At 54.0% G+C, this 15253-nt stretch overlaps 1 protein-coding gene across 2 annotated transcripts in view; it reads left to right on the top strand.

Moving 5' to 3' along the window:
- Nucleotides 1–15253, top strand: part of NOS1AP (nitric oxide synthase 1 adaptor protein) — a 31605-nt gene that overhangs the window by 2828 nt on the left and 13524 nt on the right. For both annotated transcript variants that reach the window (XM_062581307.1, XM_062581306.1), the window contains exon 2: nucleotides 5216–5287. In XM_062581307.1, coding sequence (XP_062437291.1) covers nucleotides 5216–5287 — 72 coding nt within the window. The remainder of the gene's footprint in view (nucleotides 1–5215; nucleotides 5288–15253) is intronic.

Raw genomic sequence — 15253 nt, 5'->3', positions numbered from 1 at the left:
GATAATTCCATTACTGGGAAAGGGCTTGTGGCCTTGGGAGAAAATTAAGCATGCGCGTTTCCACTCCTGCATACATTTTTGTGTGTTGTAGGGGACATAACAAGACTGAGAATTTTAAGTAAATTGGATTCCAAGCATTTTTCTTATCTAGGTCTTCAGCTCTCTTCTGCTTCAGGCTCCCTCAGTGTTGGCGTCTTTCCTTTCCTAAAAGGTTAGATTTGGTGGGAACAGATAGTTCGGGGTTGTGAAGCTGGGTGAAATCTGGAAGTCGGAGGCAGGTTGTTCCAGGCTCTGCACCTATTTAGCTGGGTGCGAAGGACTTGGCAGCTTTATTTTGGGGCTGTTTATACTGGCAGCACTTGAGCATGGAGTGCTCTGCAGGGTCTGCTCAACCAGCAGCGAAGATGCAGCGTGATTTAGCCGAGGATTGCTTGCTTGACGCTATAAATAACCTGCCCGAGTGCCACAAAAGTTCTTGCCTGAAACAGTGGCATATTTTTGCCATACTTGTAAAGTCATTTCAGAGGCTTCTTGGAGGAGCTCTCAGCTCACAACTCTGCCAGCGTTTGGAGAAGCTGGGTCTGCTGCGACTGCGGGGTCCCTGTCTGGCAGCGTGCGGGTTGTCCAGCGCTGGAAGGAATGAACAGGGGTTGGATGCTGCCAGGCTTGCTTTTGTGCTGATAGAGTTCTCCAGTCCTGTAAAAATGTCCGACTCGGGTTTAAATGCAGGGAGATAGCCCAAGACAGCCCATGGTCCGTGTGGGGCGGCCACTGGCTGGGTCACGGAAACGGTGGTGAGCGGACAACAAGGCCGTGTTTTATTTGCACGGAAAGATTTTGGCTGTCTGGTAGCGTGCTGCACCAGCTCGCTTTCTGCCCCAGCTTCCCTGCTGCAGGGACGCTGCCGGCTTCCGCGGTCCCTCCCGCTCCCTTCCCTGCGAGAGCCCTCCTCTTTTGCAGGCCTGGGAAACGTGGCCCCGTGTTGCTCTTGGCACGCTCCGCCGGCGGCCCCGCCATGCCCTGCTCCGCTTCCCTGTGCAAATTCCCCTCCCTTTCCTTCTGCCCTCACCTCCGGGCTCAGATTACATGCCGGGGTCGGTGGGCGGTCAGGCCATAAATGCAGGGAACTGCAGAAACATTCCTCTGTGTTCGCTCAAACCAGTTTTCTTAACCTCCCTCATTAACTGCCCGCAGTACTGAGATGTGGTCTCCGGAAGACTTGGGAACCGCAAAGGAAACGGCGCTGCTGGCCAGGCTCCGAGGGAGCCGGCGGGTCCGGAGCGAGCGAGGAACCCGCTGCAGCTCCCTCGCCCGAGCGTCGTACCAGCTCGCTCCACCTGCCCTCCAAGGGGCACGGTGGGCAGAAGCTCCAGAAGCGTGCTTCGTCTGGGGGGACGAGGAAATGCGAGGAGAATCCAGCTTATGAGGGAGAGCTGTGCTCCGTAAGGCAGAGCAGGCCAGGGGAACGTCCTGGAGAGGTCTGCAGTAGCGATGAGACGCTCGGGCCTGTGGCAGTTGCGGTATAGCCTATTTGCAGGCGCTGGTTCAGCTCAGCCTCGTCTGCCCGTGTCCCTTCAGGCCCCGGGCCTCCCTCCGGCGGCGAGTGCTTCGTGGCGAAGCGGCCGTGACGGCAGAGAGCATCTGCTGCTCTCCTCTCCACCTCCAGCTAGGAGAAAATCGCTGGGTAGGACTTGCAGGCAGAGGAGTTTCTCCTTGGTGCGTGGACCCGTTCCAGCAGAGTGGCTGACGAGCGGGGTGGCTGGGTGCCCTGTGGTGGTGAACCACGGCCCGATGACCTGGACCTTCTGGAGGGCTGGTGGTGCTGTGCCCTGAGCCAGCCGGGGGACAGGAGTGCCTGCGTCACGGAGGCTGGCTGCAGCGGCAGCGCGAGGCGATCCTTGGGGGATCTGTTTGGTTTCGAGACGTGCCAGCCTGTCGTGGAAATGGGTGCCTGCATCCCCTGGCAGAGGGAGAGCTCGCGGTTTGGGCCGCGGTGGTTCTCGCGTAACTCGCGTGCAGCTCCTTCTGTTGCTCCGACAAAAGCGTCTCGCGCGGAGCAAAGGCTGCCGGGGAAGACGCGCGGCTGTGGGGAAGTAACGTGATCGTGCAATAAAACTCCCTGGCGCGTAATGCATGTGCACGGATTGATGTGACTTGGGACTGCGTAAGTGACGTTCTCCTCCTCGTGGCTTGGCAGTTTCTCCTTCTGGAGCCTCGCGCTCCTATGCGTTTGCCCCAGTATATCACTATAACGAAGGGGTTACCAAACCTCTCCTCTGGGTCTTCTTGCAAAAGCCTGCATTTAGTGTAGATAAAAGCCTTTGCTCTCCAAAGATGTTAGATGGAGTTGCCCAGAATTACGTGTCCCTGTGGCATATCAAGTGCCTCTGCCGGCTGCGCCGGTCCGACACACCGCCGTAGAGTACCTGGCTCACAGAGCTGGGTCCGTCCCTCGTGCCCTGGGGCTGCAGAGGCCCGCCAATGCAGGGTTTGGCAGAGCTCGAGCCTTCCAGGTGGGCAGAGAGCCTGCTGCGGCCGCACGGCTGGCTCGGGCTGGGAAGCGGAGGATTTTCCCTTAAAGTCAGCTGGCATACTGTTTTTTCCGTTCCCGTTGGCCCCTGAACCTGCACCGTGATGGTCTGAGTAAACTTTCCCGCTTCCCTTCGGCTGCGCGTTACTGGGAGGCCAGGGAGGAGCGCACGGGGCTGGAGGAGGCGGCGCGCGCTGGAGCAAATCCCTTTGCGGCTCGCGTAAGCGCGGCGCGGAAACGGGCAGCGCCTGGAGCTGGCAAATACCCTTGAATGCTTTTCTGTTGACTGCACGTTGGTAGCGTTAAGCGTTGCCTTTTCATCACCTGTCTGCTTTCTGGCGAGCAGCTGATCCTTCCTCTGAACCTAGCCGCTTCAATTTTTGTTTTTTTTTTTTCATTTTCTTTTTGGCATTTCTCCCTGCTTAATCACGGAGGCACTGCCTTCGGTCCCGTTTAAACAGCAAAGCGGTTCCCTTGTTTTGAATGTTTAGTCTGAAGTCTCACAATTCCTGCAGAGAATGGTGATGGATTTGACAGAGCTGCGGTTAAACAGCGAAGGGCCCGCGCGTTGCGGGACGGGTCGCCCCAGCTATTTTAAGGATATTCCAATATCTGGTTCTGGTAATAAATGACTCTGTGCAGCTGAGGGGATATTGGATTATACCTGCCTGCTTTGGACACAGCATGGATGAATGAGTCCTGCTGGCCTGATTACTGACGTTACTTTATTGGTGGAATAAGGGCTGCTGAACGCCCGAAATACTGTGGTGAGTGAACGACTTCGTGGCTGTAGGTGCTGTTCTGGCGAGAGGCCAAGCCAGGCGGTGAAAAAGAGTTATTGCTCCGTATTTCATGCCCTGTTATAATATTGCTTAATTTCAACACTGTGATTCATACACCTGCGGATATTGTGACGTGCTTCATCAGAGCTTTTAGGAATTAATCCCAATAAATTCAGTATAGTAGTAGTGAGAGGGAGGAAAAGAAATCTGAATGATTAATCTCCGGGGAGCCAGAAGTTTGCTGAACGTTACTTCAAGTTCGCTTACTCGTTCTCGCCTTTGCTGATGTAGCTGTGAGCAGAGGCCTTAAAAGACTATTTTTCATTTTCCATTTTTTAAAAATTCTGTTTGCACTCCTCCAACCAGCCAAAAAAGGGGCATTTGTTCCAGGTCAGGAGGGAATATTTTTCTAACTTGGATCAGCATTACTACCCTGATATTGGTGTGATCTTGCTGGCTTTCTCTTAGCCCAGCTTTGACAAGCATGTGTATCAGCCTACCTATCTAAAGGTTGCATTGACAAATTCTTGACTGCTTTCCTGAGTTTTTGCTCTCTGCAAGCTCCTTTCCTGGAGCAGAGCTGTGTCTCCTGGAGAACACTGTCCCCCAGATCTACGTGACGGTCTAAGCCTGCACATGTCCTCACACCTCTGATTGCTGTGGAGGATGTGTTACCGTTAAAGTGGACTGTATCTGAGAAACCTTTGGAAAAATCATAGCCTAAAGGGAGTATTCCTAGCAGGAAAGCATCACAAGATTTGCTCTTGATGTAACTCTGTTCGTAAGCTAGAAATGAGACTCAAAACGATGCCAGAAAAACTTGCAGATGAGGTATTAGTGAAAAGATGAGCAGAGGTGGAGATAGGTCTGTTACAGAATATTCACCTGGATCAGATGGTAAAGAGGATGTAATTTGGTTGTGTATTTTAATTTGGCCAAGAGGAAGCAGGCTGGGGAACTGTGCTCTTTGAAGGATGACTCATGAAGAGGACTCGGATAATTAACCCTGAGGTCCCAGTCTGACGCTTTATCGGATCGAACTCAGTCCTCGAGGGTTTAAGCAGAGTACTGTTAAGTGGAGGTTAGTTTCAGTGGTTCTATAGCCATTTCCCATTGCTTCGGTCCGTTCTGGGCTCGGTGCAGAAGTTGTCGAGGAGACCTGGCTTTGTAAGGATCAAGAAGGTAAGTATCCGGTGTAGCCAAGAGTTAAGAGGTGACTGGCTCATCTTCCTCAATTATCTGGAAAGGAAAAAGGCTTTCAGTCTCGGGAACAGCCCAGCCGAAGGGAGGGATAAGTTCCTCAGCCTGTCTGGAGCAGACCAGGGACGAAGCGGAGTAATTACCTGTCGGTCAAATACATGAGGAGAGGTGCAAGGGAACGAGGAGCTCTGCAACGCTTTAGTTGCGTATTTTTCTTAACCCTTTCCTGTAGTTCAGCCAGAAGTTCTGGACTTAATGCAGAGACTCCTGTAACCATGGTCAACTTGGAGGTGGGGCAGGATGACTGTAATGTTCCCTTCTGGACTTCTGCAAACACGCAAATTCAGAGAGTTTTTAAGGACTGGGTAAAGAAGCAAAAGATCATGCAGGCTGAGGGAGAGGTATGACCACTGTCAGCTGTCTCAAAATCATGACTCAGTTTAGGAACAGGGTGAAATTAGGATTGAAAATTTAGGATGGGAGAGTTTCTCAGCAGGAGAGGGGGTGATGCTGTAGAACTGGCACCAGTGAAAGCGATAAAACGACCGTTGCTCGGGACGCTTGAAGTACAGCAGGCAAAACGCTGCCCATTTCCAAGATGAAACAGCCCTGGATGTCGTCTGAGCGATGGAGGAGTCGCTAGGTTTCTGGGCCGGGTTGGTGCCATGGAAACTCGGCTGATCTGCTCTTTCTTTTCCTCCAGTACATCGGAAGCCTGGATGTGCCGCGGCCGAACAGCAGGGTGGAGATTGTGACGGCAATGCGGCGGATCCGGGTGAGTGCTGCTGCCTGCCTGCGCGCGCGCCGTGCCCTGCTGCGGCCGGAGGGGCTGCAGGGGTGCCCGACGGCCCCCGGCGTGCCCGACGGCCCCCGCGCCGCCTGCGGCTCTTCCCACTGCTTCCCCCAGGTCCCGTTCTCGGACGTTCCTCCTGTCCCCTCGCGCTTTGGCTGTGATTTTCTCGTTGTTTTTATCGGTTTGTATCTTTTTGTCATTAAGATCTCCGCATAGCCCGGGCTCAGAGGCTGCAAGTTTGCGACCGTGTGTGTAAGGCTGTCGCATGCGGAGTTTTTCCAGGTGTCTCCATGCCCGTGTGGTATCCAGAAAGTTCTGTTTGCCATGCCTACAGTTAATCGCCTTCTGAGCATCCCTGCCGTGGTCGTGGGAGGAAATGCTTGTCTCCACATTAATGCTGCTTCATCTTGTGCAAGAGTGGTTGCTGCAGACACGGGGGTGTGGGTGGCGGGTGGCTGCTGGATGCGAGGTTGCTGAAGCTGGAGGGAAGGCGTAGCATAGATGCGACTCTGAGGAGGTCCTTGGGTCCAATTGCCAAATCAAAGGTAACAGCAAGCTACTTGCCTTGGGTAAGCTGTGTGCAACGTTCAGCATTGGCTGGATTTTGTGCCCACAAGTTGGTGTCCAGCAAGTAGCAATGTGCTAGTTACCGTACCGAGTTTAGAGTACTCAGAAACACGTGGGCAAGGTTTGGGCCCTGCCTGTAGAGGACTTGTTTAATAATGAGTAAGTCAGGGGATGTCAGATGGTTATGAAATCATCTGGCTTCCCAAAATAGTTGTAGTTGGGATATTCAGAGCTCTCATCGTATAATGCTTGGCTAGTAGCCATGAGAGCAGCCTTTGCCTTGGCTTCCCTGGCAGTTGTATGCGAAGCTGGAAGGTGTTCAGGAGCACGTAACCAGTGAGGAAACAAAAAACCAAATGAGCTCACTGCCTGGCGTCCACCGAGTTTTAAACCCACAGGATGATTGGTGGCTCTTGGCCTCGCTGACCTGCCTGGGCACTTTGGGGGTCTCCAGCCCCAGCAGACCCTGGGCAGCCTCAGTGAGGAGATATTCATGCTACCAGCTGCAGTGGCTTTGCAGGTGTCACCCCTGTCCTGGTAGCCTCCGGTAAGGAGCAGACAGCCTTGGGTGCCAATAGGCCAGTTCTGGCTGGGGCACCAGTGTCTCGAGCGGTCTGCTGAACCCTGTGCCAAGAGGTGTTGTAGCGCTTTGATCTCGGCTGCTGCCTTGTGCTGACATGAGTATCCTGAACATCCAGGAACTAATTTTGGAAGAAAACTCACCCAACTACCCCAAAATCTGCCCCCCCCCCAGCAGCTGTGCAAATGCTGGTGCTGCAAGAAGCAAGCTAGCAGGAAGGGCATGCAAGACACCCCTTCTGGCAGCGGTTTGACCTACATCCAACATAAACAGCAGTGTAACTACAGCCAAAGAAAGTTCATTCCTTAGGACACAACAAGGAATCTGCCCATGTGATCCAGGACGTGCTCCCTCCCGGAAATAATACTCCTGGAAATGATATCTAAGGTAGTTTTTTGCATGAAACGGGAAGGACTGTGCATGTGCCCTTGCAAGGAGGCTGAGTAATTTGTGAGCAGCCAGCCTCCCTGGACAGCCCTGTGAAAGCGCCCATCACCGGGACCTGCCGCTGTGGCCGAGTGGCCCTGTCGGGAGCTGAGCTGTTGTCCTATTCTTCTCTAAAGGCCTTGTGTAGACTTTTGTTACTTATTCTGTTGCACTTTTCTCATTGCTGGAGGTGGAGAAGAATGTAACTTCCCGCAGACTCAGATTTCCAGGCTCTTTTGTTTCCGAATTTCAACAGGGAATAGTTTGAGGGCTTTTGTCAAAGGCTGTTCTGCTGCTGCCCTGTCCTCGCTGTGATGACTAATGTTGTGGCTTGGGAACAAAATGGAAAGTCTTTGTTGGCCTTAGATTTGCTCAATTTGCTTTTACACCGTTTGGGACAGAGTAACTGTTAGGCCATTAAGAGGTCTCCTACATTTGTAGACAGATATTTCTCTCTCCTTTTTGTCAAACACACCATGGCCATTGTTGTTCTGGAAAAAGACATTTATGGCAAGTCTTTTGAAAGAATGCAGCCCCCGGCCCAGATCTTGCCTGACTTCGTGGAAGCATGTGAAGACTGGCACAACTTTGAGGGCTTAGATAAACCTCACTGTGTTTAAAAAATAGCCTTACTGACTGGTGTAAACAAACTCAAGCGTAGTTCAGACTGTTCATAAACAAAGCTTTGAATTAAGGGACCCAGGTAAAACAGAGATTTCCAGTGAAAAAGGGTGAGGTTGAAACAGGTGCTCGAGCTTCCTTGATCTAGCGTAACGCAGGGCGAGATGTGAATTAGCAGAGCGCCCAGGCTGTCTTGTCTCCCTCGGCCTTTTACGCGGCCGCCATGGGATTTCGAGAGGTTGCGAGAGGACTCGCTGGCCGGGCGGAGCGCCGGAGGCTGCTTTTAGTTTGGCTGGAGGTCGAGGAACGCGTGCCTGTCCTCGAGCCGCGGCAGCTCGCTGCCGCCAACGCTTTCGCTTCAGGCTGGCGCGGAGTCGTTGAGCCTTGTCTCCATACCAGGAGCAAAATGAGGTTGCTCTGAGGACAAATTACCCGATTCCTGTTAACGAATCGGGGCGCTGGGGCTGCCTTTCTGACTCCTCGGAGAGGGGAGCGTTTGCTAGCGGTGAGTTAGCGGGACGGGTTTCTCGGTGCCGTCGCCTGCCCTCCGGGTCGGGGGGCACCGCGCGACGGCTCGGGCCGGAGCAGGGAGGGCTTGGCCGGGCCCCCGGGGCTCCCGTGGGCGAGCCGGCGGCGCAGCTTTGCTCCGAAGGCAAAACCTTCCGACTGCTCGGGGTGCAAGGGCTGGGAAACCAAGCTGTCACCGCAGGGAGCTGCCGCGGGGCACCCGAGCCACTCCGGGTGCCGCGCGTCTCCGCCGCGGGAGAGGTGTTGCGTCTTCCGAGCCGCGGTGACCGCGCCGTGCGAGGCTGAAGTTTCAGGTGTCTGAGCTAGCTGCGAGATACCCCTCTCTCGTCCTCTGCCGCTCTCTCCTCCAGAGCGGCTGAGCACGTGGGGCCCCAGGGGGCAGCCATGGCTGTGCATTTTTCATCTTGTCATGATGTAAATATATGCAAATACTTTCCTCTCTGAGCTTCTGGCACGTTTCCAGTGCAGCCAGTGCTACCTGGCTGTGGCTTGCTGGAATCACTCTAGGGATGATTCAAAAAAAATTTGATTCCCCCCCCCAAACTGGAATTCCTGCATGCGCTTCAGTCCAGGGTTTTTTGGAGGGCAGAAAGGCTGCAGTCCTGTACAGGCCCTTCTCAAATGCTGTTTCTGTGGTGGTCATCTTTGAGCCCGCTTTTGGGAAGCGTTCAGCTCAGTTTTGCAGATTCAAAAGAATGAGACATTTCGAGCACTTTAAAATATAGCTCTTCTGGCAGGTACATCTGATCTGGCAAGGCTTTTGCAACTTTGCAAAGCTGAGCTTTATTTTAGCAAATTTGGCAAAATTGCTGAATTTAAATGAGTTCGTTTAAAGCAGCATTTTTGCATCCTCCGAAAGCCACGCGCACCGTGGGATTGGTGTGAAAATAGCTGCGTTTGGCCATTTACTTCCTTAGAGAACGCGGCGTAATTTCAAGCTCGTTCCGTTAGAGCGTTCCTGCGACGTACGCGTTTCCACCGCGTTGGGCCGTTCGCTCTGCGGAATTGCCGCGCTGGGGACCGGGTGAATTACCGGCGGGACGGTGACGTTACGTGGTTATCCGGGGTGAACGAGGGTGCGTGATGGTAGGTCGGGGAGGACCTGAAGGGACGGCTGTCAGAATTTCGTGGCTGTTCCGGCAATCGTGGTGAAAAAGGACAAATTTCCAAGCAAGATTGCTGTGCTTCTCCCGCCGCCGCCACTCTCATGTAACTGCATAGTAAAATAACTTCCCGTTTCTTTCAGTCTTGTACCTCGGCCGCCTGTAGATAAATGCTCGTGGAGTTGCGGCAGGTTCTGAGATACCTGCGACGCGTTACAGCTGTCAGACCGGGAGCAGAGCCCATGGTGTGGGTGGTGAAACGGGACCGTCGAGGCACCAGCGATGCCGACCCTTAGAGCTACTTCGGGTGCCGCTTTAGGAAGGGCACGAGGGAGACGTTCAGCAACGCTCGCGTCCCCTGTGCTCCCGTCACACATCTTGACCAACCCAAGCGAATATAGGCGTTTTTTTTTTCTCCCCCTCAGTTGGGCTTTCCCTCTTCTCTTTCTGTGAGCGAAACCATGGGCTCCTTCTGCTGAACGTCCACACTGGAGCTGGTGGCAAAAGCGTCCTGGGGGCTCCGTGGAGAGGAGGGGAAATAACTTCTGGCTCGCCGAAGCTTGCGGGAGAGAACCCCCACCCAGCATCCCTCCCTCCCCACCAGCTGTGCGCTGCTGTTTCACCCCAGGTCACAAAATTTGGGGCCGGCTTGTCAGGTCGCTTCACAAAAGCCTCTCCCCGGCTGCCCTTGCGCTCCCTCCCGCTTCGCTGCGCCTCGACCTTGTCCCTCCTCATCAACGATACTTCGAGCAAGTTCTAATGCGACATCGCAAGCGCGGTGGTGGTAGCCTGGGTTGTCCGCTGGGCTGAGCCGGGTGCGTGAGAGGGTACTGGTGCGTGCTGGAGACGCGCCTCTGGCTTGCCACGGCTCTTTCCTTCGAGGAGCCCCATGTTGCACGAACAAACTAATTCTGGTGGCACAACAGGGCCAGCTCAGAGCTGGAGCTCAGCTGCGCGAGGAGCAAGAGAGTCCTGCACCGGAAAGCTCATTTGCTCGGAGAAGCTGTGCTGTTTTCTTGTGGAAGTGCTAAAATGCATGGCGCCGGCGTTACCTTGCGGCTCGTGAGTCACGAGGGTGGGATGTCAGAGGTATTTAACGTAGCAAGGCTATGCCTTAGCGCTGAGCTTAGAACAAATCCGCGGAAGATCTGGCGTCCCGCGAGGCGTCGCGGGGAGCTCGGCGGGGTCGCGCTGGGCCCCTGCAGCAGAACCTGGCTGTTCCCCTGCAGCCTGCGATGCAGCGTAACTGAGAGCGACCCCAGATTTTGCTGGAGCTCTTAGTGGTGCCCGGATGGCTCCCTTGCACTTTGCTTGGCCGCTCCGACTTTTCCTCCTTTTCGAGAGGCCTTTTGTAAAAAGGAGAGATGTGTTGCAAGCCCCGGATCGCAGATAGGATGGGAGTGAGCCTTGCTGTGAAGGGGGAGGGCTGCAGGACCCCCGATCCGGAGTCCCGAGAGCACTGGGGACACTGGGCAGCAGTCGACCTGTGGCCAGGGCCCCCCTTGGGGACTGTCCTCGATCTCAAGCATTGGGCATTAAGGGCCCTGAGGAAAACTAGCTTAGGAAAAACAGAGCGAAGAGTGAAAAAGTCGCAAGCAGAGGGTCAGGGATCGAGCAATTTTTAACCTCTGTCTCTGAGAGATGAGAACCCGGGACGCAGGGAGACGAAGCGACTTGCCGGAGCTCCTCTGCGGGACCCGTCCCGGAGCAGGGAGCTGAACCCAGCTGCAGTCAGCGTTTTAAATGCTGATCTCGCGTACGATCCTTTTTGCTCTTGTGCTTCTCTGCTGGTCCTCGAAGGCTGAGAGCCCCTTGATTTAATTTGTTGAGATCTTTGGTGATGCGGGAGAGGAGAACAAGAGTGCCGAAGCGGAGGCAGCTGCAGCCTCGCAGAAACCTCGCCCGGGGAGCTGTCAGCAGCGAGCGCCCCGAGGGTCGGGCCGGGGGCCGCCGCGAACGCGGGCGACTTCTCGGAGGAGGAACCAATTCCGTGTCTGGCCAAGCTTCCCTGACAACAAAAGAAGGATCCTGGTGTTTTCTTAATGTATCGCTCATTTTTTTTTTCGCCGAAGCAATTTTAACTTGGTCAAAAAAAAAAAAAAAAAAAAAAAAGCCCAAGCAAACTAGGTCTCCTTCCTTATGCTCCCTTAGAGAAACGGCAGGCCTGTTTTAGCTACAAAATCAGCCTGGAGTCAATATTCACCAGAGGAAACTGCAGCAAAGAGAGTTAAACTTTTGGTTTAACTATTAAACTGAAAACAGCTCTATCTGTGATATATTTACAATGTTATTGTTGGATTGCAGTAATGCAGTAATGGAATATATTATCCCAAATCATTTCTTTCTCTCTTGCTCCTGGTTGCGCTTTTTCTTTCTTTTTTTTTTTTTTTTTTTTAAACCCCAAGGCCTGCAGGTTCTTTTTGCGTTTTCCTCTAACAATATCTGTTAACTTCCTCTTAAAATTGCAGAATGAGATTTGTCTGAGCTCATTCAGACACTTCCCAATTCCCAGGAACGCCGAGGCCGTGTGTGGCCCGTTTCTAGTCCTGGAAACGCGAAGAGCTCATCTCTGCCGACCTTTATAGATATGTTAAGAAATCCTCTGTTTAAAAGAAGAAAAACTAAAGCAATAGCCCCAGAGCCGGCAGCGGGGGCTCCTGGGGGCTGCGGCTCCTGGGCAGCCGCGTAGGTGCCACGCGGGAATGCGCTGGCTCCGACTGCTCGGTGCTTAGCTCAGAACTGCTAATTTAGGTGCTTGAGGTCTGTCTTGTGATTGCACAAGCTTTCTAAAGTTAAATTGTTCACGGTTACGTTTTGAGCAAGGGCGCTTAAAAACACACTTTTTTTTTAGTTTGCATGGCTTGAATGTACCCGTCTTTGATTCCCAGCGGTTTGATCTTCTGCGTTGTCCGAAGTCGAGGAGGTCCTCCTCTAAGGACGCCTCCCCGGACCGGCTCTTCGGGCAAGCGCAGCGGAGGGAGTTTCTCTAAACCCCTGTGACTTCAGAGCCGGAGAAGGCAGCCTGGAAGGACCGCGGCTGGATCCCGCAGAGCGCCGCGAGGGCAGCGGGAGCGGAGCAAACCGGGGCGGACCCGGGCAGGCCGGCGCCGCCGCTCGCCCAGCGAGCCCTGCCGTTTGCTTTCCCGAGCGCGTGTGCTGTCTGCCGCCTTTATCAGCAAATAGTCGACATTTTTTTTTCCTCCAGACCTACACAGAAGTCGGCATTGTTGCGCTTCCGTCGCTGTGGGATTTTGTTGGAGCAGCACTGCCGTTCTGTGACTTTCGCCGTCTGTCGTTGCTTCGTTTGGGGGTCCACCAGCCAGGTGGGTTTCGTCCCTTCGATCCGGGCTGTGCCGCCCTATTAGATGGCATTTTTGGCCAAATGCTTGCACAGGGCGGAATCGAAGCATATTTTTTCTAAGTTTCTGAGCCAACCCAATTGCCTTTGTGAGCTGCATTTTTAATTTGATTTAAAAAGATTGCTCAGGGTCTTGTTTTGCATAGGATTATTGCCGCGGCTGGTTATACGACGGTCCTCCTGGTCGACAGTACGTCCTGTAGTGGCTGTTTTCTAACTCGGCCTAAAGTCTTGAAACTTTCATTAGCTTGGACTTTCCTTAAGCATCCAAGTTCATAATTCTTTCTAAAACTCTCCAAGGGGCATTATTCAGACTTGATGGTTTTAAGGTGTAAAATTCAGCGAGTCTTTTTAATTTAGTTACTAGTTATTGCTGAAGTAGCATGAAACAAATGTGCAATATGAATAATTCCCCTTTTCTTTCCAGTTACAAAACAAAAACATCGTTGAACAGTTCTTGCATCTAATAAGACCCACGGCGTTGGCTGGTTTCTGATGTGTGAAGTGTTTCCTGCTGTTGCTCGTTCGTTCTTCATTAATAGCCTGGATTTCATAATTGCTGACTTGGTTACGTTATTACCAGCTTGCCTTTTTTTTCAGTCTGTCGCTGCTGTTCTCCCCGGCCACTCGGCTGCCTCCTGGGCTGCCGTTACCCAAGGTTTTTACGCAACGGTGGGAGAGGAGCTCTTTGGCCCGCAGCGGGCAGAAATACCTGGCTGCGTTTCACAACCGAGGGTGTGGACCTCGCCGGGCTGCGCCCCTCGCTTGCAGCTCCGCCGCCTTTCCGGAGCCCCGCGCAGGCGCGTTCCCCTGCCCGCCCTCCCGTCCCGAGCTGCGCTCGAGGTGCCAGACGTCGCCTCGCGCTCGGCTTCGCGGTCGTGCCCGGCTTGCGCGCCCCGGAGTCCTCGGCACGCGGCATCTTCCCTGTGCTCCCGGGTTGCTCTAAGGGAGGGTCCGGCTGAAGCTGTGGGGCCCGCGTCGGAACGGTCCCCTCCGTGCTGCTCCGGCGTCTCGCTCGGTTCAGGGGCCGAGCCGGCCCGAGCAGCGCAGCCCTTCCGGCTTCCTCCTCTTCTGCTCTTTGCATAATCCTTCTAATGTCCCCTCCTCGGGCGTCCAGAGGGAGGGAAGCAGATTAGTGCTGGGCTCTTCTCCCCGGCTTTGCCGGGTTAAGCTCTGCTACCAGAGCTGGCCCATAAGGGGAGGGGGGGGGGGGCAAAAAAGCCCCGCTTGCTAATCTGTTTTAATCCGGAGCTCAGCTCTGCTTTATACCAGATCACCTGCAGACAGGTGATCGCCTCTCTTAGGCGTGTGCGTGCTCTAACAGAAGAACTAATGAGCGTCTGGTTAGAAACGCTACCAGTTCAGTCGGATACGGAGTTCCCAAAGAACACGCGGCTGCTAATTTCGGTGTCGGGGGGTAAATACTAAAATGCATGTGCCTCATCTCTGATCCTCGCTCTATCTTCAGCGCTGGATTGAGTTTATTACAAGAAAATGAAAACTTAGATGTCCTGCTGCTTTTAACGCTGATCCATCCGTAGTTCGAAAAATACGCCCAAGCTGCAGGAGAAGCAACAGCACCCGCCGGCAGCGTCTGCCGGCTGCACGCGGCGAAGGCGGCGGCAGCTCCGCTCCCTGTTTTCCTTAACCCGAGGGAGCAGAGCAAAGCCACCTGGGGCTCTCTAGCCCCGTTATTTCTATAACCCGTATGACCACTATCCCATCCTTACTCGCATACCGGTTGGCACGTGCGGCCCTTGGTCGTCTCAGACTGAAGCACGGAAGCAGGGAGGGAGCTTGCGTGGGCAGGGCTGTTGGTTAGGGTGGGAAGTCCAGCCGGTTGCAGAGCCCTGGCCTTCGCTGCGGAAGAGCTTCTTCCCGCTAGAAGGACTTCAAACGTCCTGGGCTTGAATCTTCCTGCGGGTTCGTACCGGTGCCTTCAGGCCGTCAGCCCCGACTCTTGCCTCGCAGGAGGATCAGGCCTGCCGTGCTCAAATCCGGGCGTTCCTCCGAGGGAGCCTGCCCGTTGGGGCGCCCGGCGCCGAGCAGGCAGCTTGCGCTCGCTGAACTTTGGCTGCTCTCGGCCGTGCTGTCAACGCTCGCGGCCTTATCGTGCATCCTGTGCTCTCTGGCATTTCTGGAGTCAGGAAGTTAAATGCCAGTCCCGGTTTTCCTTTTAAAAATGAAAAGCAAGTTTTCTGCCTCCTGCCGCTGTACAGAGAGGCTGGAAAATGACTCCTGGATACTTAGTAAGCTCTAATGCATTGCTTCCTTGCACTTCTGAAATCACTGTTTTTCAAGGCTCGGGTTAAGCGACTAGCTTAAGTCACGGGCTCTGCAGATCTTCATGCCTGGCTGCTTTTGCATCTTGACACTGCAGAGAAGGGGATTTGCTGTTTTCCCCATGACAGTGGCGTGGCAGGACCTGCAGCTTAGCTGGCCAGGGCTTGGTCTCCTCCTAGCACTGTTGGGAAGCTGCAGCGTGGGCCAGGAAAGCTCCCCTCAACGCAGGAGATATCCGTGCAGGGCCCTGTCCCTCTTTCCTGCCCTGCTTTCAGGACATGAAGCACAGTAATTCTTACAAGCTGTGGTAGAAGTGAAGGAGATGCAGCCAAGCTGCTATCCCCATGGTCGCAGGCTCCCCTCTCTCTCGCTTCTCTGCCATCAGACTGATAGCTTTTATCCATCTGTCTTACATCTGTGAAAGTGCTGGCATTAATTGAAGCTTGAGTTTAAACAGGAATCATAGAGGCGTTGGTTGGAAG

The sequence above is a fragment of the Rhea pennata genome, chromosome 8, assembly GCF_028389875.1.
Source record: "Rhea pennata isolate bPtePen1 chromosome 8, bPtePen1.pri, whole genome shotgun sequence".
In the NCBI taxonomy this organism is placed as follows: Eukaryota; Metazoa; Chordata; class Aves; order Rheiformes; family Rheidae; genus Rhea; species Rhea pennata.
The sequence above is the reverse complement of the archived record's forward strand: the minus strand, read 5'-3'. Positions and strand labels throughout refer to the sequence as shown.